Source organism: Sphaeramia orbicularis, chromosome 20 (genome assembly GCF_902148855.1).
Source record: "Sphaeramia orbicularis chromosome 20, fSphaOr1.1, whole genome shotgun sequence".
Lineage (NCBI taxonomy): Eukaryota > Metazoa > Chordata > Actinopteri > Kurtiformes > Apogonidae > Sphaeramia > Sphaeramia orbicularis.
The window spans coordinates 23,691,827-23,717,650 of NC_043976.1; the positions used below are offsets into that span (position 1 = coordinate 23,691,827).

The 25,824-nt window shown below is 39.1% G+C and overlaps 1 protein-coding gene across 1 annotated transcript in view; it reads right to left on the bottom strand.

Annotated features, from left to right (window-relative positions):
* Positions 1-822: 822 nt before the first annotated feature.
* LOC115410891 (early endosome antigen 1-like) overlaps positions 823-25,824 on the bottom strand; it is an 88,055-nt gene continuing 63,053 nt past the window's right edge. The window contains exons 23-30 of the mRNA XM_030122715.1: positions 23,398-23,482; positions 21,110-21,221; positions 12,437-12,546; positions 11,716-11,790; positions 10,424-10,517; positions 10,281-10,321; positions 5,081-5,183; positions 823-2,091 (exon numbers count right to left, since the gene is read on the bottom strand). Coding sequence (XP_029978575.1) covers positions 1,696-2,091; positions 5,081-5,183; positions 10,281-10,321; positions 10,424-10,517; positions 11,716-11,790; positions 12,437-12,546; positions 21,110-21,221; positions 23,398-23,482 — 1,016 coding nt within the window. The 3' untranslated portion in view covers positions 823-1,695. The remainder of the gene's footprint in view (positions 2,092-5,080; positions 5,184-10,280; positions 10,322-10,423; positions 10,518-11,715; positions 11,791-12,436; positions 12,547-21,109; positions 21,222-23,397; positions 23,483-25,824) is intronic.

The following is a 25,824-nucleotide window of genomic DNA, read 5'->3' on the forward strand; positions in this document are numbered from 1 at the left end:
TGTGAGTATGTTAAATCCAAAAGCACTGAGTTATGAAACAATATATGGATAAAAGTATTCAAACATGTTGAATTCAGGCGTTTTTTTTCTAACAGGGGTCTGGACCACATAACAATAATGACAAATGCCATAATATAGTATATATAATTTAAATTCTGACAAACATCATTGTATTTCATTGGTTAATTTTGTTTAAATCATCTTTGATTCCGAAATGCCTCAGAGATGGTTTTTACTTTTTTTTTTATCCATGACTATAATTTCAAATGTTCCACTCCTAAATTTCTAAAATATCTTTTGTGCTCTGACTGTAAATAATAATTTTCTACCAGACCTAACCATCTACTTTCTTCACATCTCCCATTAAACTTCAAGGAAATATTGATGTTTATATCTCAAATTAGAATGAACATCTTACAGCTGTAGCCATGATGTGTCCCAATATTTTTGTCCATATAGTTTATAAACATCAATATTTGCTAAAGGAAACACCTAAATTCGATGTGTCCCAACACTTTTGTCCATATAGTGTATATAACATATATGTTTGTATTCGAGGTATTGATTGTGGTGGTTATGATCTGGGGGTGGGGGTGGGGGTCCCTTGTTGTCTAGTTTAACAAGTTTTTGACAGTATTGACTGATGAAATAATAAGTAAATGCAATAAATTATTTGTTTGAAGTGTCTTGGTGGCTCACCTGACAGTGCATACCATGTATAAGGATGGTTGGAATCCCTCTCTCACCGTTGTCTTTTCTCTCTCTTGACATGAACTATAGGAGTAATGCTATAAACCACAGGAAAAAAAATAAAGATGAAAAATGTAATTGTTTTTATTTTGTCTCACTGACACAATGGGAGTGTAATACAGACACAGAAACCACTGATATGTCTTTTAAGTATTAAACAATTCAGCACATTACAGTTTAACATCTGCTGCTCTCAAGACACACAAACTCACACTCGCTCACAGACGAAGAGACAAAGTCATGGACTGGTATAATACTCACTCATAAAGACACACAGCCACATTCATCGCAGTAGATGCAGGACACATGGCAAGCAGCTGCTTAGTAATCAGACTTAGTAGTTACAGTCATTCACATCAACATCTGATCTATGTCTGTGGAAACTGATGATGTGCCGTCCCTCATTTGTTCACAGTCAGACTCATCCACAGTGTACGACATTCGTCAGCGCTGAAGAATTGCACAGTTAGTCACTTCCTCTGTTAAGTTAATTTATATAATAAGTTAAAGTCTGTTCTGACAGTCATGTATGTACAGAGCACAGGAAAAAATATTTTAGTACTTGGTACTAAGTGATGCGTTGTTAAACAAGATTATTATTTTAGAATCGAGCTGCTGATGTTAAAAGCAGCTATTGCCCAGAGCAGGAAAACATTATTTAAGATGCAATCCACTGTAAATGTTTCAAATTCTCAGTCTATAATTTAGGAATGCTGGTATGCTCTTAGAATACATGACTTCGTATCACAGTAGCCGCAGTATTAGAAGGATGATTTCTGATGATTTAAGAGAATTCCATCTTTCTCTGTTACTGGAACCCCCTCAGGCGCTCTCCACTCTGGGACTTGACTTTGACCTGCAGGACATTAACCTCATACTGAGCACGCTCCCCGGTGAGAAGCTGTGGGTCAAAAAGTCATGACAGGTCAAAGTCTGCAGGGGACTTCATTTGATCAGATCCCTGCTTGTCCTCCCAGACCAAGCGTCGTGAAGAGAGGCGGAGACAGAACGCTGTGCAGTCGGCTTCGTCCACAGCGCTCCACTCAAAGCCTGGGATCCACCTGGTCTCTGTAAGTCAACCCCACTCTGCTCGGTTTGGGTTAGAATCCCATCGGCTTCGGCTGTCACTGAGTCCCAGCATACAGTTGGAAGAGGAGGAGGAGGAGCAGGAGGAAGAGAGGTGGGGAGAGGGGGTGGGCGGGCAACGATGGGGAGTTGGACAGAGGAGCACTGCCGGGAGGTGGGAGGAGTAAGACATAGTCGCTCCACTTGTCTACGCATGGACCTCTCCTCCTCCAACTGCCTACGCAAATGCTTATTTTCTCTGCTGAGAGTATTTAACTGGAGAGAGAAAGAAAGAGACACTGAGGGAAACGTTTTATAAAGAAAACCTTCATGCATGACAAAACGAACGGGGGAATGGGGGGGGGACAGTTTTGGAAAAGTTTCAAGTAAGGAGACGGTTGAGTTCATACATCATATTTACTTGGTTTAATCAACCAAATTATAAAACTTAATTTGAAGTTACGAATAAATATCAACCAGCTATCGTGTTGATGAAGTAGCCGACATCCCATTATGTGCTTAATTCATCGTTCACAGTTACTTTCATGCCTCTTGAAACAGAAATGCAAATGGAAAATTGCAAGGAGGTTTCAGGAGAGCATTGTGTTCACAGTTTGAAATGGTTGCAAGTGGGAGTCATGCAACGGTGTAAATTTCTACATGAAAACAACCAATTTGAGCGATCATTAGAGGTCGATTTGACACAAAATCATCCGTGACACAAAACAAATCACACATCGTCAGAACACGATTGGACTCCCTGAAACACAATTACAGACTAGCTAAATTGAGGGTGTTTTATTTTTTGACAGGAACATTTGTGTAAAAGCAGAGAGGAGTGCGAGTTAAAAAGTGGCTTTAAATGCAAAAAAAAAAAATCAAGCATTTGCATTTGTGGTAAAGCGTGGTAATTATATGCAAAATGTGACAGTCTAAAAATTGTAATAAGGCAGATAAAAGAGAATGAAAGATTTGAAATAATGTATTTTTAGCTGTGAGGAAGAATAAAATAAGAAATTAAAGGATGCACAGTCAAAGAGACACGTCGGGTAATGACAGTTGCACTCATCCACATCTGTTTTTAGTGTGTGTGTGTGTGTGTGTGTGTGTGTGTGTGTGTGTATATATGTCTGTGTGAAAGCCGCAGTTAAAGAATGATGTCACATCGACATGTCTGGCCATGTGTGCGTGTGTGTATATGACGGAGAGAGAAAGAGAGAGAGAGAGAGAAACACAAACGGAGATGAGACAGACACATTTCCGGACGGTTCCGCTAACATTACCCTTCCAGACACCACACACACACGCTCAATAAATCTGAGCAAATGTATTACATCTGACTAGAAATAGCTGGGTCTTAGGCTTAACCCTCAAAGAGCCAATGACATGTCGATGTGTCAAAACTATCCTAAGATGCTTAAAGAGTATTTACTTCAACAGGCAAACATCCTACGTGTTCATTTTATGTTACGCCGAAAGCAATGGGATTTCTTGATGAAAAACACTGAGGTTGACATTTATAATTAACTGTATATTCAAGCAGACCTGTTTAATTTTCCTCGTCTCTGGTGACTATGGATGCTTTCCTAATTGGAGGGGAGGGGGGTGAAATTAAAAATCACAGCTTGTCTCCTCAGTCTTCACATTCTGCTGGTGAACTGGTGTGCATATGTTCAGATGAAAAGGATGGGTTTAAATGGAGGGGGGTGGGGGTGGGGGGTGAAAGACACAGAAAGACTAAGAGGGTGAGTGGGGGGGCTTCAATACTTGGTGCATGAGTGTATTTTCCTTTCACGTATTTTTATACAAATTAAGAAAATTACTGTGATAGAAAAGCTGAACACAATTCTACTACATGTGCAAAAAAAACAGCCTTTAAATTTTGTTACTTTTGATGGAGTTTTTGTTGGTTTCCAGTCTGAAAAATAACTCTGCTTAATGGATCATTGTTCATCTTACCCTCATATCATCCCTTAGAAGCTCTTCTATTCTTTTTTTTTTTTTTACAGTGATGCGCATCTTCATCCCAGTCAATGGAAATTAATTTAATTCCCATTTAATTTGTGTGACAATTCAAAAGTTTGCATGAAATTTGCTTGACAGCTGGATGAAAATGCAACTCACGCATGCCTGCATTGTGGAGCGAGTGTTAATATGTACCTGTGGGTGAGTGAGAAAGCAATGGCGGTAAACCTGTTTGTGACTATGAGTAAATGAAACTGATCCTAAGAAGAGACATAGATCTGATTTATACCCCAGTACCTTCCTCATAGATAAACTGAGGTGTTACATCCAGCTTCTTTACTGATATCTGTATGTGTGTGAGTGTCTGTGTGTCTAGTGGACAGTGAAGGGCCTAACCTTGTGTAAATGAACTGTCTGTATCCAGCTCTGTTTGTATGAGCGTGTTTGTGTGTGTAGCCTGTCCATGCCGGATCGATGTGTGTAATGATTCACACCAGAGATTAAGAGGTGCTATTACACACCTGACCTGTGTAACAACACCTCTCTCTTACTGTCTCGTCTAACTCCCAGCTCCACCTTCCTCTGTCTAAAACACACAGCTAATGCCATTTGCTCTTCACAGACACAACACTATATGAAAACTTCAACAAGTACCAGCTTTCGTCGTAGCCCGTCAATCAGCGGGCTATTCCACAAACTAACAAAAGTCGGGTGAGCCATTCCCCAGGCCCTGTAGTTTTGGAGAACTGAGGGGGCTGAGGAGTACTTTTGATTCTTCTCTCCTTTGGTGATTTGTTGACTCTTGTGAAGTTCAACACAGTAAAAAATGTCAGCTTTTCCTCAGAATATTCCTCTGTGTTTTTCCCCCACATTGTTTTATCACAGCAGGCCATTTCCCTATGCTGTCATGGAGAGATCAGCACGGCTGTATTGATATACATCCCTCTCTCAGTTTCATGAAAGGGAAATCATTTACCAGTGGAAAGAAACGTCACTGCTTTGTCCCGATACGATTTGTCCCCCCCTCCCCACACCACACCACACACACATCCCCAACCCGCTGCCGCCTTTTCACTTTTATCGTAGGAAGAGGAAATGGATGTCTGTGTGCGCCTGTGTGTAAGTGCGTATGTGTGTTTGAAGTTGGACGCATAAAAGCTTCCTCTTCTGTGTGAGCTCAACAGCAGGTGGGCCAATGTGTGGGTGTGTGTTTGTATCAGTCGGGTAAAAGGACTGTCAGGACCTGGTGTGTGTTTACGTGTGTGTGTGTGTGTGTGTACGTGTGTACGTGTGCTCTTACTTGTTGATTTAGCATTCTGATGGCCTCCAGGTTGCTTCTCAGTCTGGTCTGCATGTCCTCAATTTTGCTGATGTTTAGAGCTACACAACTCTCCTTCTCCATGCTGAAACAAAGGAATGTGCACACACAGAGAAAGCATGAAATTAACATCTTTAAAGCTTAATACCTACCTGGTTTAAGAAAACAGAATAGAAAAACTTGCCATCCCCGATGGTGCCTGAAACCGGTTCTTGTGTAGTTCCACATTAAAAGCATATAAAGCATACACTTGCTCATACAGGGATAAACTTTTAAACTCCAGGCTTCTTCTGCACAGTGATACGCATTTGCTTAGCAAAACAGTTACAATCAAATTTCCTCAAAAATCTGGGACATAAAGAAGTTGGCGTGCATCATCATTTTCATTATAAGCATCTTTATAATAACTTATTACAAACTCAAAGATGGGTGAGCAAATGGGTTCCAGAAATCATTAAATTAGATACGAAGGCCTGTATAAAGCAGAAAAAAATATACATATAAAAACAAAACGAACACAGCCGCAGCCAGGGAACATTAAGAGTACAAGAAGCCATTTAAGATTTTAACTGTTTATTAAAAACGTTTTGGGAAATGACAAACAAATGTTAGGGTCTGCTGTCTTCAGACCCAGGGCTGACTAAGGAATGTCTATTAAATTAACGACGGTGGATAATGGTGCTCTGTACGGCCTGAAGAGCTTGCTGCCCCCGCTTTACGCTCTTTCTTTCATGCCCCAGTGAACCTGTCCAGTTAGCATTCGGAAAAACCTTCTAAATACTTTATTGAAGACTTCTTAGACCATTAAAGTACCACTGTACCTCCCCAATGTTAATTTTCTTGTAAAAGAGCAAGCTGGGATTTTCTATCAGAGCAGCGGATGGAAAGATGGTCCGTTTTGCTTCAGTTGAGAAGATGCAAATGCTCAACAAAAACACTAATAAATGGCATCATTGTTCCTGAAGATGGGGGTGTGCTAAGACACACACACACACACACACACACACACATGCACACACACACACACACACATGCACACACACACACACACAAACAAACTTTGGGTCCTATTAGCCACAACTTAAAGTATTTAAGATCTGAGGAGACACTTGAGGAAGATGCTAATATGTGAACTGACATTTTAGTCTGAAAAGTTTATGAGACTCATTAGTGACACAATTCAGCTTCCATGCAGTCAGAACTATCATGGTAAACCTCAACCAAGAGACAACAACAACAAAACAAACAGCAGTTAATATAACTCTTACTGTGTACTGCTCAAAACAAAAAACAATATGTTAAACCTAAAAGCTCTGTATTGAGATTTCTCCTGAAAGAAGATCACTTAAAATAACAATATTCAAAAAGAAAGAGTAATGCTGGGTGGTCTTTACAATGATAAGGTCATCTTGTTCCACTGACAATTCTCATTTGTCAAATTTCATAAAATTAAAATTAAAGCACAAGATTGTATGGACATTTGCATGGACATATATTTCTAATTAATTTGTCTCTGTGTGTACAAACAGGAAATAAATGACCCACAGAGTTGACATGAAAAATAGACATACACCAGCTCACGTTGCGTCATCTGAATCACTGCCCATTAGCCAAATAAATAATATAGACTCTCCAATATAGCTATTTTTTATAGGAATGTAATTTCCTGAAAATGACATTTATAAACTGAATGTAATTGCAAGTGACCCTTCCACATCTTTTAATTTCACACCATAATAATGATACAGAGAGCATTAATAAGGAGAAATGCTGAAATTCCCTTTCATCTCTTTAATTGTAAATGCATTTTAAAAGATGAGTTTCGTGAGTTGCAACAGAGACAGAAAAACAGGAAGCATAAACTTAAAATACAAGCCAAGTCTATAAAATCCAAAAGCGTACCATCATCACAGATTCTTCACATGATTTAAACTCCTTCCTAGATGGTAATGTGGTCTTCAGCACATCATGAAACATCACCACTGCTGAGACAACTGTGTGAGATTTATGCTCCTGATGTTAGAAGGCAGCGATGCGCTGAGCACTTGGCATGACGCCTGTGTAAACATGTGTTCCTGTGTTTACACGCAAACGTGGATGTGTGTAATTAGCGGCCTAACCCAATCAGCGTGTGTATAATTACAGTCATTAGTGTCAAAGCCAAGATGCCATGCTCTCTAAACCAGGCAATAAACTACACGGCTCCTCTTTTCCTCCAATCTCACTCTCATCTTTCTTATTTACTGCTCTCATATTGCTGTAAATTTTATGCAAGGCTTGACTCTCTTCTCACACAGTCTCTTTCTTATCTCCTCTTTCTGTTTCACTGTCACTTTAGTTCTCTGTTTGTACAAATCCTCTGCTGTGATCACTGGCTTCTCTTAATTGGAGACACATCGTTAGTGGTGCGACTGATGAAGCCTAATGCTTAATGAGCGCCCCAGATGGGTTGTGTCAGACAGGCACTGAGTCAGTGGTGCCGGCAGCAAACAGCATCAATCTCCGCTTCCACTACTGAGTGCATTTCAATGTGCGTTCTCATTTTAACACTCTCAAACTGTATCAGAGATATTTTCATGTTTCGGGAGTTCATGCCAAATCATTAATTTAATTTGCGGCTGGATTATAATTATGAAGAAAAAAAATCTGGAAGCTCTTTTGACAGTCTTTTCTTTCCATTAACTTTTGAAATGATGACATCAGGGACAAATGCTAGTCTACAGTATGTTTCCATGAAAACTGTGCAACATGACTGAACGTTGCCTGCTATTAAAGCATACGTCAACTTCCCAGAAGCCATTACTGTTGCTGCTGATCACATTTAAGGTTTTAAATCTTGTGACCTTGAAATTGGACAACATACAGTACAGTACAGAAGTCATAAGCCACCCTTCGCCATGATGTTTTTACACAGTTATAATAGTATCATTTGTATTTCTCTATTATATAGTAAAATATCTACTTCTCTGTCTCTTTATTAAAATACAACAAGGGAAATATTATCCACTGCATTAAAAACTCACAAAATTTTTTTCAATTTCTATTTAACCTTTATTTAACCCGGAAGTCCCTTGAGATAAAATCTCTTTTTCAAGGGAGACCTGACCAAGAGGCACATCAGTACAATACAAATAAACTAACAGAGTATAAAATTTACATACGATTAAGACAACTTTCATACAATTAAGACAACATAAAATGGCTAAAAACATTTTAAAAAGCTGAAAACCATAATATAACCCCAAATATAAACTACATGGCTTCATCAGGAAGTATTTGATGTGATCTCTGTTCAAAAATAGTCCAGACAATGAGAAAAAATGGACGTGTGCTGAATGAAACCTGGTGTAACACACGAAATTAGTTCAATAAAAATTATATTGTGAGCATAAAAGTTCAAGACATGTTAAGTACAAAGGATGATCATACTAAATACAGTCAGTTTGTTTGTTTGCTTTTCTTGTTTTTAATGCTGTTCTATATTTCAGTTGTGTCTCGTTTGTACTTTATACCATTATATCATTCTACTCCTGCTAAAACAACAAACCTACTTGTGGCCTAAAACTTTTGCACAGTCGTGTACCTGTAAAGAGTCCTTTGGAGGTCACTGACAACATATATACAGCTTGTATATCTGACATCTGGACAAAGAATTTCCCATTTGAATTTACATTTTTATGTTACAAAAATGAAAAGTAAAAGTTAAGTCATTGTGACAGGTGGGACATTTTGCACCGAAATTAACTTCCCAAATTGAAATAACACAGAGGCCTGTTTCTTTTATCAGTTTAAATTCCTATCTTTTCCTCCTTCCTTCACCTTTGTGTGGGTTTTATTGGTACAAAATACCAGCCACAATGTAAAGCCATGACACTCTGACTGCCTTGGCTCAGCAAGCCATGTAATCATAATAAATTTCTTTAATAAAGGCATATCTAATGACAAAACCTTCACGCCGTCTTGATTGCTGTCAGTGATAGTGACATTGGAGAGACACTGTGCAGATATCTTTTTTGCCACCAGTAATGAAATTTATACACTGGATGTATATGGCTGCCATGAAAATATCATGACATATCTGTTGCCTTATAAATGTACGATTTTCATACATATGGCGTTTTGGGTAGGTGTGTGCTTGTGGAGGAGGGGGTGGGGGGTTGCAATAATGAAATGAAATAAATTAAGAATCCTCATAATAAAGAAAATAGGAGAAAGAAAAAAAGCGAGAATGGATGGGAAGGCACTATGGAAGAAGCCTTCATTCACTGTTTTTATCTCGTTCCATGTTATTATATTCGCTCAATCAAAACCCCTCTTATGCATACATCTATATGAACTGCCTCTCTCGCTCTGTCCCTCTCTCTCGCTCATTCCCAATTATGAGGGAAAGACAAAGAAAAGTGATTCATCTTTCTGTCGCGGCCCCTTAATGATATCATTAAAATGACTGACAGCTTTGAATAGCATTGGAGGCCCTTCCCAGTCAAAACAAATCTGATCCGTTTTGGAAACAGAGCCGGGTGGTTCATGAGGGGAGGGGTGAACATGGGTGTGTGTATGTATGCAAAATGTGGTGAGGTGGAGAAAAAAAAAAAAGGGAGGAGGTGGGGGCTAGTTGTTAATGAGTGGGACCTTAGGGGGTCAACTTGGGGGTATGGGGAGTACTGCTACAGGCAGGTGCCCCCACAAACACCCTCTTCCACATGCACACACCCTCTTTTCTCACTTCCATCCTACACTCATTCCCATCTGTGCCACATTCATTTTCATTGCCTTAATGAACATAATAAATATATCTCCTCTCTATTGATGAATGCTATTTGACAGCCATGGGGGTGGCAAGCAGGAGAGGATGGGCCCTTGATTGGAGTGTAATCATTGTTAAAGGCTCAGCATGAATAACGCATTCAGATTGAAGAAGAGACATAACATGCACACACACACTCACACTGGCGTGCACACAGGTGGCTAAGCCCATGGGGTGTTTCATTCACAACTTGGCACTCCTGCTGTTATTATCATCATCAGCTTTGTTCGGGCTAGATTGTGTGTGAAAGAGCGAAACATGGTGGGCAATGCTTTTGTTGGATGTGAATGCTAAACTCTGTTCAGCTGGTAGACGCAAATAAATGTATGCGCTTATATGTATAATCACACACGATCACACACATACAAGACTCACGTTCTCCCATCTTGCCGACTGCCCTGTTCTCGGATCTGGGCCTGCAAATAATTTGAAAATGAAAGACAAACCTGTTTGTGATCTACTTTCTTTTGTCTCTTCATATTTGTAGCTCATTGCTTTTCCTCTCTGCACTTGTTCACCTTGAAGCGTTCCATGTCTCTCTCCTTCTCATCTGCCACTTCTTTCAGTCTCTTTACCTCCAGCTTCATTGTGTCATTAGCCTCCTGAAGATGTCTGACAAAGCGAAGGAGATGTGGAAACACAGTTAAACAGAGAAATATACATAGAGAGGCAGAGATAGACAAAGACAGACACCTATTATCATCAAGGGAGTGTTGTTAACAGGCCTGACAAAATATACTGCCACACAACAGCAATGGTGTTTGCGTTTTCTCGGTTTTTAGAGCAGGCTGTAACTAGCAATTCAAACATTATCTGTGACACACAAAGACATACACATATCACGATCCATTATAATGAAATGCTATATGTCCGTTGTCATTTTTCACTTCGCCTTGTGGCTATTTATTCCAGTTTTTTGCTATACCACCATGTTTCATATTCCTTACAGACAAGCTTATTTTACTACTGTACTGATAAAATTAGCTAAGTGTGGAGGAGGCATCAAAAGAGTTTATGTCAGTCCAGGTGAGTGAAACTGCAGGTCAACAAACCAAAACAAAGGCCTTTTGCTGCTGGTCCCAGACTGTGGAACAAGCTGCCTCTGCATATCAGACAGGCCTCCTCCTTGCCTGTTTTTAAATCTCTTCTTAAAACCCACCTGTTCTTCTTGGCCTTTTAACACTCTTGCAATGTTGACATTTTGTTTCTGTTTTTATATTCTAACTTGTGTTACGTATTTGATTTTAATGTTTTTTAATGCTTTTATTAATTTTTATTGTGCTTTTATTCTTCTGTGCAGTACTCTGGTCTACTGTGGTTGTTTTAAAGTGCTTTATAAATAAAGTTGAATTGGACTGGATTGGAATAACAAACATGTATCAGCATTTAGTGCAAGTTCAGAAAAAAAAGAAAGAAGCAAGCAAGCAGAGGTGAATGTGGTGCCAATGGGCGGAGCTGAAGGAGTTGTGGCGCTGCAGGGGGTGGGACGACAGAACAAGGCACGACCACTTTGATCTCTGGAAAGAGGAATATGTCACATCCGTGCCTGTGTGTTCGTGTCTATGATGATGCAGTAGTCATGTAACGTGCCAGTATATCAGAGTCCATCTGAATCGCTTGAACACAGAAACAGACAATTTAAAACTTAAATGCTTTTATATTCAATAATGCACCACAAGTGACAGGTATTGCATGTGTTGTAGTAACCTGAGTTGTCTTATTCCCCATCTTTAGTGAACTCATGCACTGATCAGGGTTAAGGCACAGTTTGATTGCATCAAAAATATCCCACTTTCAAATGAATACTCACTCTTTCTCCTCAGAGATGATAAGCAGCGCCTTATTTTGGGCCTTCATCTGGGCAGTCAGAGTCTCATTGGAAGCTCTGAAACACATCAAACTAAATATTATAACGGGCAAGGCCTTCATTAATCAGCATGTGGACATCTGTGATTAAGTAAAGCTTTAACCCTTTAAGACCTTTTTGGAGCAACATTGAAATAAATTTTTCTCTTCATTTAACATTTCCTAAGTAATTTATCCCTATATATTATAATATTTTCTTCTGAATTTTACATTTTTCAGTGAAAGGCAGGAATTTTCCTGTACTTAATTCACTGAACATGTAGACGTTCATAAAAGCTCAGAATAAATTCAAAGTTTGCTGTATCAAAACAGAGAAAACTGAAGCAAAACTGACTTTTTTTCAGCAAAATATGTCATTAACTGAACATAAAACCAAGCGTCTACAACCACTGTCATTTGTCAAACTACATGGGTTTTATTGGTGAATCAATGTTGCAGTAGATGACAATGTTTCCATGTTTACAACAGAGCCTCTGAACGGCCAAATGGGTCATATCTGATGCAAATGAAAAGCTGAGGAACTGCATTTTACTTGAATTATTTTAATGTATTGATAGAATTTGTGATTCAAGAGTTATTAAACATTTTATATCAGTAGATGCTTTTGTTCAGCAGCAGCTGTTTACACTTGAAAATGATGAAAAAATCACTATAAATGTTCATACTTTTGTTCAGTGATCCACCGGTTGACATTAGTCATGACCAGCTGACTCTCACGACGAAGGTTTGCATTGTCAGACCGCGTCCCTTCTAGCTCTGATCGTAGTGACTCCACCTGCAATATGCATCCAAAATAAAAGCATGGAAGTTTTAACCTGAATTAATTTCCCCACATGTATTTATTCAGAAGAACTGATATTTTCATCCATTAATTTTCTGTAATAGTTGAAGACAAACAAACACAGAACAGACATAATACCAATAAACAACTATTCACTCTCACATTCACTCCTATTGGCTATTTAGCCTAACCACTGAACCTATTAAGGATTATTGCAATAAAATATACAAAGAATTTGCAGATTTTCATGAAGTGACCACTTTGGTTTGGGAAAAATTAAACTGGCTCCACCCATTTGCATGTTGTAAGTCTATTTTAAAACACACACTCACACATTATATATAAATATGCGTTGGGAGGTGTCATAGGTGTGAAATAAAAGAAGGTTAAAATGAGATAAGTGAGGCTCTAATAGGGAGCAAAGAAAGGGTGAAAATGAATGTCATAAATAGAGCATAATAGCAAAACGTGAGAAAAATTAGGTAAATGGAGAATAATAGGGGATGGAAGAGATGGCATTTAGGGACATAGATATAAATAGTTAGGGAGGGGTGGGGGGGTTAAACAGGTGCAAAGGAGAAAAGATGGAGGATGGGGCAGAGAAGAAACAGACAGAAGCTGAGATTGGAGGGAGGGAAGGTGGGTGTGCAGTGGAAACTGAGATGGGATGGCACTGGCCAAACTGCTGACTTTTTCATTCTGCTTATCACCAGGACCTTTCCAGGCCTAAACTCTTGGGACCCTGACACATTATTCTTATCACCATGGTAACACCTTGATATACTGTGGCATCTACCTACAAAGACTTGGGTAAACGTTTAAAAAAGTTTCCAATATGTGGGGCATGATTTAAGCATCCCAAAATGTCATATGATTAACCTGAAATGTAAAAATATCAACTGCTGTCGGAGATAAATTATGTTTCGTGTGCATGAGTGTGCAGGCTGGCGTGTGTATTTTGACTGGTATATATATTTTTTCTGTTTATCTGCATCTAGAGTCAATGTAGCACAGAGATAATAAGACTGTTGATTCTGCTGATGCAGAGATGGGGTTAAAATGTACTATGTTATGTAGTTATGTGTGGTGATAATTTGTGACCCAACAGAACTGAAAAACTAAAATTTCTTATTTCCTAACTTAATGGTTCAATACTGATCACATAAGAGGGCTTCTGCTTGTCCATCACCTTAAAATGAAATGTGAAAATAAGGGCTTTTAGTTACCTAAGGTTGGCAGATTGGAAAGATGGAAATGATTGCACCACATAAGCTCTGGGCTGTCTAATGGACAAATTAAATGGGTCCTTTTTGGCTGCAAACTTTTCCAAACACCTGCTACAACAGTCAGATATGAAAAATAAATAAATAAATCTATACATATAAATCAAAAATATTTAGATTCTGTTGAATGTTTGCAGAGTGAATAAGTATGTGTATAACTTGGGGAGTTGCACCTCCACTAAATGTGAAAGGAATTTTGAAGATGGTAGCGACACATAATCAATAATTGAAATAGAATAACATCGTGAGCAATTTGACTTTTAATTACATTTGGAATAAGGCAGGATTGCATTTCAACAAATAAAGCAATCAAGAAGAACTGTGAAGACAATAAATTAAATAAAGCAAGGGTTAAGTGAGTCTGGGCATCAATTGTAATTATATTTCTCAACATTGAAATAAATATTGCGAATCCCATGTTGTTTGTGAAATCATTTCTGTTTTCCTTCTGGTGAAGTATCCTCTGTTGTAAATTTACTGGTAAAAACCACACATTAAAAGTCCAATATTAAATATATTTGCACACACAAAAACATAAAATCATACCAATCAGAAGCTCAAACAGAAAAACCAACAATGCATCTGCACACACACACACCTCCATCTACACAGGGACACACACACATAAGCACGCACCGGCAGGATCTGTGGCGTGCTGTAATGACAGTAATTACCTGTGGTCTCACATTAACATCTCCCTCCTGACTGTCTGACTGGCTCGGCTGGTGGAGGGATGTAAATCGCAGCGCTAGTCTGATGTTGTGATTAGGACTAAATTACACACCATCACTCTGTTTCCACCAGTGTCAAGGGAGGCAGTGAAAGGGTGTGTGAGAAAGGGGGAGGGGGGTAAGCAAGAGAGACAGGGAGGGACATTTAAAAAAAAAAAAAGGTAAAAGGACAAGAGGGTGTGAATGCAAGCAGGGGGAGTGGGTAAAGTAGCATACCTGCTTAACATTTAGATTGGTTTTGTAGCACAAATATTTTAGCAGATGATGGGGGGCTAAAAGGGGCAACGAAAATGCATTTGGGATACACTCAAAACCAAGTTCGGTGATACTACCGGTCCTTTCTGTTTTATGCTAGAAAATATGAGTTGACTACAGCGTAAAGAGTCTTGAGTATTTACAGCTGCAACAACAGAACTGATCATTTCGATGGTTTATTCAATCAAATAAGGCAGAGATTGTACGGCCCACACTTTAGATTAGCTCAGACCTTATACATCTAAATGAACTTTCATGACAAAAAACACAGCCTACCTTCAAAGAGAGAGAGAGAAAAAAAAAGAGGACTTTAGCAGGTAATGGATTTTCCATCGTTTCTATTCTCCATGGGGCTGTGGACAGGCATCACATTGCACATTAACTGTACTTTGTCACTAAAACAGAGCAACTTGTCCAAGGTCATGGGATAAATATAATTCAAAGTTCACTTTTCTGGGCAGATTGAAGAACATAAAGATGAGGAAAAAATGAAAAAACAGATAGCCCCGTTGTTGCCATCATCATCATCATCATCAAACTGGAAGAGCTGATATGAACCATTACTCTGTTGCACTCAGCCCATCAGAGCACATCCTCTCATCAAATTAATGAACACATTTATTGTTAAACACGTTTTTATAAAACATTCATTCATTCTGTCTAATTAAAAGACTCAACAGGCCTGACATCACTTAAATATGCATACTTATCACTCACAGGGTCTGAATTAAAGATCTATAAGCGTGTGCGTGTCTGTGTACTGTATGTGTGCATGTGCGTGGACGATGCTTGCAGAGAATGAGGTTTCCAAAGCAGGTCTTCTCACTCTAGGCTTAATGGTGATAATCATGGCGTGACCCAACATTAAAACTGTGTGCGTGTGTGTTTGTGTGTGTCCCACTCTCCCTAATGGTGACGATGATGACATGTTCTCCATTAGACTAGTCAGTGGGCCACAGCAGATCTAGCATATTAATGATGCTGATGATGGCTTCTTTAATTACCTTCGTCTGCTGCTGCATGGCCTGACTCCTTTTCTCGAGTCCTTTCATCACATACTCTCCTACGCATGCTGCTGGGTTGTTTATCAGTAGCTGCCATTATTGAAGTCCCCTATCTTGCATCTAGCCTGCATGAGCACGACGACATAACTAAGTTTCTTGACCACTTTCCAGCCAGACAAAATTTGTCCGTCTATTAGGTATCCTTTTGATATAACTGACTAAACATAGACTGTATCCCTTATTTTATACAGTCAAAGTTCTTGCAAGAGCACAAGTTTGACTGTCGTGTTAAATAAAAAAAAAGTTTAAAATAAACAATGTTGCTGCTGTATCGGAGAAAAACATCCAAATGAACTTCATGCAGTGACAGTTATTTTAATTTGGTGTTATTTCTGTATTTTCCATGAAATTCTAACATTTGTAAGTTAATTGTAAGCACATAGTTGTGTTGTGTGTCAAGTATTCCTTCTTTAATAGTGAACTTTTCAACAACTTCTTAATGTAGGTGAGGTGATGTTCGCATTGAAAATACAAGTTAATCTGAAGTACAACATTACTTGTCTACAGCTAAATATGCCAAATGTTTTTGTATCACCTGAAATTCTGCAATTGCAAACAGTGGCTAATGGTTATTATTAGTATTGTGGCTCTGCATTAAAGATTTTCTGGGATAGAAACGTTTATGAGATGCATTCCGTGATTTTTACTGAAAATTTTTGCTAGCTCTAAAAGCTTTCTCTTTTTGCTACCATTGATCATGTTGCTTTGAGCTAACAAGTCTTTCTCCCTTAGCTCAAAGATTTCCAAAAGGATCTTCAATGGGATGATTTTTACAAAGCTCTTTTGAAATCTGCTAAGAGGGCAGCTTACGTGATTAAAACTTTACCTTGAATAGTTACAATGACAGTATTTTACTTACTGTTATGAATTTCGCTCTGTTAAATGAGTGGCGTGTGTGATTTGTAAAGACTATTTTTTCTCAAGTGCTGTACACTTTTACCAAGGTCAGAGACAAACACGTTTTTAAAAGTTAAGTGTGTAAACTTTAAACTGTAAACTTTGTCAAATTGATATGAATTTGCCCTGACATTGTATTAAAAAAGCCAAAAATGTAATAAAGTTATAAAGACAAATTTTTCAGCACTTGAAGAACAACAGGTTTCCTTAAGCCATCGATTTATCTGAACTATTCACAAAAATAAGTAGGAACTCTCAACATCAGGTAAATTTTCTTCCCAATTTTGCTCAGTTATTTCCATTTATCTCCCTACTTTCATCATGGTTGAAAGGTTTTACAGTGCTTTACTGATACATGTACTACACCTCTTACTTCTGCAGCAGCAAACATTAACATATTTTGCAGATGCAAATATTTTCACATTTAAAAAAACACCTAATTTATGTTAAAAAAAGAAAAAGAAATTGCAGAAATGCAGCTTCAGTTGAAAGAAGTGCAAACAACGGACAGGCAGCCTGTTTGACTCTGTCCCATCTCTGAAATGGAGTTCAGCATACGGCTTAATGAGCTGTGCACGATGACAATGGGACACACATGCCTGAACATACACATATGCACACAGACCGAACAAATATAAGTCCATTCTATGGTTAAACAGTCAGACAATTGGACCTCTTCTCTTTATTCATCAACTTAACAAATGAGCTTCATTTGTCCATGCTCATTTCTCCCTCATCAAACCTGTGAGTGTGTGTAAAAATGAGAATCTAGTTACGGTCATTCTCAGCTAATTAGGCCGGACTTGAGGCTTCTATCAGGTATAATGATTGAGATCAATGGACAGACACAGCCTTCCCTGAGATCAACTCACCCTAGCATCACTTAAAGTAGAAAATACTACACTGCACTAGTGTCAACCCACACTTCCATGTTTAATTCATGTTCACACAATTAAAAACAAACACTTATAAGTGGAACCCAGAAGAGATAAAAGTAACATTAGGTAAAAGACGGATCATTGTGCTTCACTGCTGGAGTCAATATGGAGAGGAGAACCTGGAAAAATAAAGTTTTTACAGTTTTTTTCTTTCTTACCCTTTACCAGATACTGTGCTGAATAAAACAGGACACTGAATAAAATAGTACATGTTTTGGAGCAGTATGTGGTCCAGTGTCTTGCTCAAGGATACTTCAGCAGGAACCAGACTTGTATCTTTAATCTCCATACCACCACAGCACCGACCCAGATTAGAAGTCACTGTCTAATTGTATTTCTAAAGGATGAGATCAATAGTTACAAAAGATTTGGGCAACTAAGAAAAGTTAATAAGCACCAACACATGCTCATAAAGTTTGGCTATGTGAAAAACTTCACCGCGAATTCTCATTAGAACTGTTTGAAATCTTTCACTGCATGCTAAAAGAAGTTAAAGTAAACACATTAATGACTATGATTGTGTGTGCAGTAGAGAGAGAGAGAGAGCAAGTGTGCAAGAAGAAGAGAGAGGGAGCAGATCTGATCAGTTAGGGTGTGTTTGAAGCAGAAGTCACAAAAAACATGCCTCATGTTTACCACGGTTTGTATTTGAACTGGACTCATGCAGAGGGACAGGACTAAGCGGTGTGTGTGTGTGTGTGTGTGTGTGTGTGTGTTATAACATGCAAGCACAAAATTGTCAGCAGCAAACATACATATTATCTTTTTCCAGGGCGGAAAAGAGACACTAAACAGATTCAAGAAAACACAAATATCACTGTATGTGTCACACATCCCACTCTCACGCACACACTGTTCATACAAAGACATACACACAGAGACAGACAGAGCTATCTGAGGTTCAGCTACTGTGCACCGAGGCAATTTGTAATATAGATTTCCTCTATAGGCCACTGTAGTGTACCATTTACCATTTCAAACCCTTTGATTTTTTTCACCAGAGGATAATTCATCTTCTGCTGGTCAATAACAGAGATTGGGACCTAATGAAGGAGTCATAGTCAGAACGGCCATCACACTGGTGTTTAAACACTGTTTGGAGTCAAATTCATTGAAAAGCTCATCTGTTGTTGAGATGATGGAAGACAGCAAGAATGCAAAAGGGAAATGCAAGGAATTGTGTTGAATGCAGGAACCGGACATACAAATACAGAAACTATACATCCATACATTCTCACACTATTTGCCAGACAGACAATAAAAAATACAGATGAGTCTTTCTGCATGTGGTAAAAATGTAAAAGGAATCATAAGTGAGCCCAGATTGTTGCTGCCATTACAAAAGAACCAGGCCTTTACTTTAATTCATACCCTAGTTGCTATCATCATGTCCTCTTCATACATGACTCCATTTTGACAGATCCAGACTAACTCTGACATGCCACGCAATGTGTTTGATCATAAAATGTACAACTCAGACAAGAGGGTCTGGCAAAGATGAAAGCACAGTTCCACAGTTGAAAAATAGATGATGAAGTCTCTCTGAAAGCCCCAGTTTGGCTACTTGGCTACCTAACCAGCTAAAGTCAGTGTCTGCAGTGTCTGCTGGCCATGGGTATTCACTGTTGTCAAAAAGTGGTGGACTAATGCTGAGAGAAAAAAAGTGAGCTGTTCTATGCAGGCTGCATTATTCACAAGGTCAGCTTTGCAAAAAAAAAAAAAAAAGACAAAAGTAAGGTGAGGGAGAGCAAGTGAAAGAGAAGGACACATATATGTGGAGGAAAGAATGAGAAAAAGAGCACAGAAGTGAAAAGGAAACAGGAGAAAGGAAGAAAAAGACAGAAGCATAAAGGGCAAAAAGAAAAGGAACAACTTTAAAGAAGGAATTGAACAAAATGCAAAATCAAGATCCGAGAGAGCACCACAGTGCACTGAAGCTTAAGACAGAATTCAAAGTTTGTCGAATCTAAATGAACATCACTTTCCCATCCTGGCTTTACCCCTAATTATCCATTCTGCCTTTGTACAGCGGCAGCTCAGCTCTGACAACCACTCTCCCCTGAGGTTCCCCCCCGCTCCCAGCCAGAACATTAGGGAATATCAGGGAATATTACACCCAGGAATTAACGCTCCAAATCACCTTGCCAGGTTTAGGTCCTGCATACACCCCTCCCTCTCTTGGACAAGATAATCCGGGCTCTAGCACCGGATATATGCCACTAATCATCAAAAAGGTAGGGGGGGAGGAGGGAAGGAGAGGTGAGGAAGACCTTGGAGGAGAGGAGAACAGAGGAGAACAACATGTCTTAACATACGTCTGTGTTTCTGTTTGGAGATGAATTAGAGCAGATTTGGTTCTAAGATCAAGTGAAAATTAATTCCACTTCATATTACATAATTAGATTTACATAACAGTAAGTTATGCTGGGATAGCTGCATTTGGGTTTCCATGAATTATTTCACATGATAAAGGAGAAAATATCGATACATGAATATACTGTTTTACTACCTCTTGTTATACTTGTACATAATCAACACACTTACACCAAATATTGCTATTTTTATTAAATCTCATGGCATATATGAATATGAAGTTGTGGTCAGTGTGTGTGTGTGTGTAAATGTATTAACCAATGAATTTACTTTGTTTCATTTCATTTGTCATTTTTCTTAAAATTGACACTGACTAAAAACAATAAATTCTTGCTTTTTGCGTTGTTAAAGCATTTATTTTCCCCTTTAGTTAAGACCTTCTCACCCTCACCTGTCTCATCTGACTAGACGGACCCCCCCATGTGCCCCCATCCTATTGCATCTTTACAGACTGGAACTACATCCACAAATGGACGTCCATTAGTCCTGGTGCATCTATAGTCTGTCCGTCCATGGGAGTGGATCTCTCCTTCACCGTGGTTCTCCCTGAGGTTTCTCTTTTCCCACTGGGTTTTTGGAGCTTTTCTTTGCTGAGAAGGAGGGTCTAAGGACGGGGGATGCCCAGGACATTAATCCATTCCCTTCTTCTACTGTTTATTTTACTGTTATTTGTTTTCATATCCAACTGAATTTTTTTTTTTTAATGTTTTTATGTTATATACCTGTAGTGAAGCACATCGAGTCTGCCATGCATGAAATGTGCTCTATAAATAAAGCTGAATTGAATTGTTACACAGACATAGTTTAATACAGCAGATGATTGTCTTACAACGTATCAGGAGGATTGCTTTATCACAATATCACTGTTATCGCAAGCCACATATCATGATAGTATCATACTGTGACTGTCTATGATTCCCATCCCTTCTGCACAGTGCACCTCCCCAGTTTAGACAGACACTTGGAATCATGTGCCAAGGCTATATGTCACTCAGTTCTGCTGTGCATTTATTTACCTGGTCCTGCGCATCCTGTTTGTCTCTCTCTGCCTTGAGTTGCTGATTGACAGTCTGCTGAAGATTCTTCCTGATCTCTGCCACCTCCATGTCCAACCTCAAGACCACTGACCTAAACACACAAACAGAAATTATCATACCAAAATAAGGTTACATTTATTGTAAAAGTGTCTGTTTATTTCAATCATTAATTATAAAATGCCTTTGACATGCTTTAGTATTATTACAAACACATTTAAGTATTTAATTCTATCAATTTCTAGAAAATCTAAATGTGTGGGACTGGTTAATGTGGGACCAGAAAGTATAAGTATGTGTGTGTATGAATGTGTGAGTGTGTGTGGCAGCCCAGCTAAGGGAATGTGAAGGGGATCAATATGAAGGGGTCTATTCCTGCCACGCAACTGTGCGTCTGTGTGTATGTGAGTCAGTTAGTGTCTGCGAGTGTGTGCGTACATGTGTGCGGGTGAGTATGTGTGCGCCGGCTGCCCTGGCTACAGCAGGATCAATACGACAAATGATTACCATTTCCACAAACCTCCCTCCACAGCCTCGCTTCGGCCGCTCAGTGAGCCTCAACATCCCCTCCAACCCCTTCACAAACACACACACACACAGAGCAAAACAAACCACCCCCACTGTTGACCTATACCTCTAATGGAAAATGTAAAATTGAGAAATTGCAAGTTTATGAATAGTAAAAATATTTGAGCCTTGAACAAGCAGAAGTTTTAGGACAATGAACTGAGGTTAGTACATTATAGATTTTACAGTTAAAAAACGAAGTATGCAGGGAAAGACCACAAACTCAGAATCTGACCATTAGTTTTTTTTTTGTTTTTTTTTTTTTATTACTGGCGTTTGTGTTAAATTATTTACTTGTGTAAAAAAAAAAAAGAGAGAGAGAGAGAGAGAGAGAGAATAACAGAAAAAAATAAAACATTTTGTCTATTAAATGCCTAAAACCTAATTATATTTTAAGTATTTTGTGGGGGCTAATGAGAAGGGAAGGCAGAGAGAGATGGGAATAATATGCAACAAAGATCCTCAGCTGGAAACAAGCTGGGAATGTTTTATTATATGGCCACTGATGAGCATCTTAGACCACGAGCCCACCAGGATACCCTGCAGATACAGTTCCAAAATGATTATTAAAGCATTAAATCTATTTATTGTAAAATATAATATCCAAATAAATTATAATAGACAAATTTTCAGAGTCTCAACACATCAACTACAGGTTTCAGCTATAAACTTAAAGCTGATAATAATAGAGTAACTGAGCGGTAGTAAAAGCTGAAGCAGAAGCAGAGCAGCCAAAACAAAAAGGAAAGAAAATGTCTGATAGATTGGTCCGTGGAGAAAACACATGATAGGATGAACAGAGTAGGAGAGAAAAAGGAAAGAAAGAGAAGAGGCATCCTGTGGAGAAAGGAGGGGATTTCCCACAGCACAGATGGAAGCCATCAGCGTGGTGTTGTTGCTTAAAAACCTTTCATGTCTTTGCAGTTATTAGATAATACTGGGTTAACAGTAAACAGCGTGATTTTGCAAATAGATGTAATATGCAGACACAGCGATTGTTTTACCGTTCCATACCTAAAATTGGTTTAAATGTAATAAAAGGTAATAATTCTGAATGTAACCTATAAAGTCTCCATGCCGAGTTTTAAATTGTCGGTTGACGATGAAAATGTTCCATAGCTCAACTTAACCAAGAAACTCCCTGAGCCGGAGACCGTTGCAGTGAGGTCATGTCAAAGCCAAAGCCACAACCACAACTATGTGCGCACAAACAGACACACACAAACACGCACTCTGCTGGGTGATACATGCTTGCTGATGTCATCACCGCAGCTCTGGTGACACACAGGGGTCAACCAGAGGTCTCGCCCCTGAACTCTGAACTCCACGACCTAACATCTGCTTACCTAAACTGTCTCATCAATAAGTTCTTACGGTATTTCTATCACTGTATTTTGAGAAGAGAAAAAAAAACAACATACCAACAGAACGTGGCATTTACCATAACTAGGCACGATGGATATATTCCAGTTTTAAGAAATGATAGAGCAAAAAGTTCAGTGTCTTGCCTTGTAGTCTCTGTTGAACGATATACGTTTTAAAGCTCAGGGCTGATCTGTTGAACACATGTTGAGTTAAACAGCCTACTGTACGCCGCACGTAAAAAATCTAAATGTTTTTGATTACTGAGCGTACACAGGGGACAATGGGAAATGGGATAACAGGGGAAGCTTCTTTCCCTCTCTTTCTCTCTCTCTTCTTACCTCATTTTCTCCTCTGCTAGCTTTCCCTTATTCAGGCACCCCTCCATCCGCCTCGCCTCCTCTGTACGGGCTGCCAACTCCTCCACTGAGCAGCAGAGAGAGAGAGAGAGAGAGAGAGAGAGAGAGAGAGAGAAGGGAAAGACAGAAAAAGAAAGTGTGAGATAAAAAGCAACAGTTCACTTTAGACACTCTTGGGTAAGGTTCATTATAGAGTGGGTCAAATTTAAATAAAAAAAAATACATTCTTTTTTTTTTTTTTGAGGGGATTTTCCATTTGAGCCATTATTAAAATTATCAGAGTTAGCGCTTGAAGCTGAGTGTATTTTGTTTTTCATTGTAGTAAAAGAAAGAAAGCAATATACATGTAAATATAAGGTTTACACAGTACTTCACATCCTCCGGTAGGCCAAGGTTAATAGAATGATTTACAAAACATGCATACACAGAGGTGATTATTGATTCTGTTCAAGTTCAGCATGAGTGGGAAAATATGAACTGCGAGTCACCTCCAAAGAAAAGCAAAGAACTCCACCACAGAAGAGGCACTGAATGCCTTTCAGGGGCAGAGAAGGAAGGAATAAACGTACTGCACTGCTTACACTAAGACGGGGCAGCAGTCCTTTTGTTGAGAGACAAAAGAAGCGATCCCCAAATTCATCAATAGATGGCACTCTTTACCTTGAACAGGCTATTTGAGCTCATACTGCTGACTGCAGCCCTTCAATCACATTGCCTTTTCAGCCGTCTACTCCGTCTACATGCAATAAAACCCCATTGTCCTACACTTAGTAGTTTAGCACATTGAGCGGATGCATAATAAACCACTGGTCAGGTTTCTTGGTTAGGTTTGCTTTGCTGGCCCTTTTCACGTTGAATTTAAAATTTAGAATTTGTTTCCCCCCCTCTTTTCTTGTTCTGTATACTGTTTTGTGAGTCAATGTTTCTTCATAGCTCTTAAAACCTTTTCACTAAATTCAGTATTCATTGAATATAACATAAACTGTCAGCCATCGGTGGCCAGGGCTAGTGAATATTGAGAAGGTGTGCACTGAATATGTAGAGGTGTCTGCACTCCTGAGTTTGTGTGTGAATGTGTGTGTGTGTGTGTGTGTGTGTGTGTATGTGTGTATGTGTGTGTGCGTGTGTATTGAATATTTACAGGACAGACCTTGACTTTCTGAGCATGCATGTGTACTTGAGTGTGTGAAATAGAAATAGAGAAATGTTAAGTGTATTGCTGTAATGCTTTTAGGGATATACACCACGCTGTGATGGTAGTGGTTGGACAGACTGAATAGGGGGAAACTAAAAACCAATACCAGAAGGGAAGGAATACAGAAAAGAAAATCTACATGTAATGAAACCATGATTAATTTATGGTTTTGCAGCATCCAAACTGTTTAAACTGAAGCCCTAGGAAAATTGAAGCAGCAACTGGAATTGCTAAATATTTAACGATGCACAAACACTTTATTTGTGTGTATGTGCCCTACCTTGGCTATTTTACTGAACCTCAAGGTGAAAGTTTGCTACGTATCTCAATAATCAATAAAGCAGAGATGTGAAAACTTGAGACATGGATCAAATTCGCATTCAAGGCATTAGTTTGAGGTGACCTCAGTGACACCTCCCACCAGGGGAGGCCACAGAGAGAGCAATTAGCCGCATAGACTGACCGATTACACAAACACTTCAATTTGCACCCAAACGCACACGGGCAGAGGTGCTCACACACATATACACACAGAATTTAAGCAAAAATGCAGACAGCTTGCTCTATGACTTAGAATATCTGGACTTTAACATTAAAACAGAAAGACACACAAAGATAGAGAGTAAGTGCACATGTAGAAATACAGCGGTTTGTTGCTTTACACAAACACACTAAAGGTATAGCCCAGTAGGGACGGATGACAAAATACTACCAAAATGTTCCACATTACATGAGGATATGTCAAGGATTCTGGATTTCTAGTACTTAGTTAAAGGTAAACCAGAGTCCACACACTAAGTCTGAGTCATTTCCAACCTGTTTTCTGTGGATTCATGTTTTGACACAAGTCCACAATCTTAGATCTTGGGCAGCCACTCTCTCACTTTCTTGACCCTTTTATACTGGATTCACAACTTAAGGTATGACATTAGTCCATAATCTAACTCTCCCTCCATCTGCCTCTCTCAGCGCCTTCATACAAGCTTCAAAGCCCATCATACAGCATCAGCCTATAATCACTGATCTGCAGTCAGATTACCCTACTCTCTCAGCTAACCTTTAACATGAGAAGGATGAAAACCCAGCTAACCCTGAATCAGTAGATGGGGCTAGGCTGGGCCCTGCCTGGCCCCCATAAAAGCTTCATAAGGCTTCATAGGGGCTTCCTTTGGCTTTGTTGGGGGATTCGTAGTGGGCTAAGGTGCTCCCGAGAG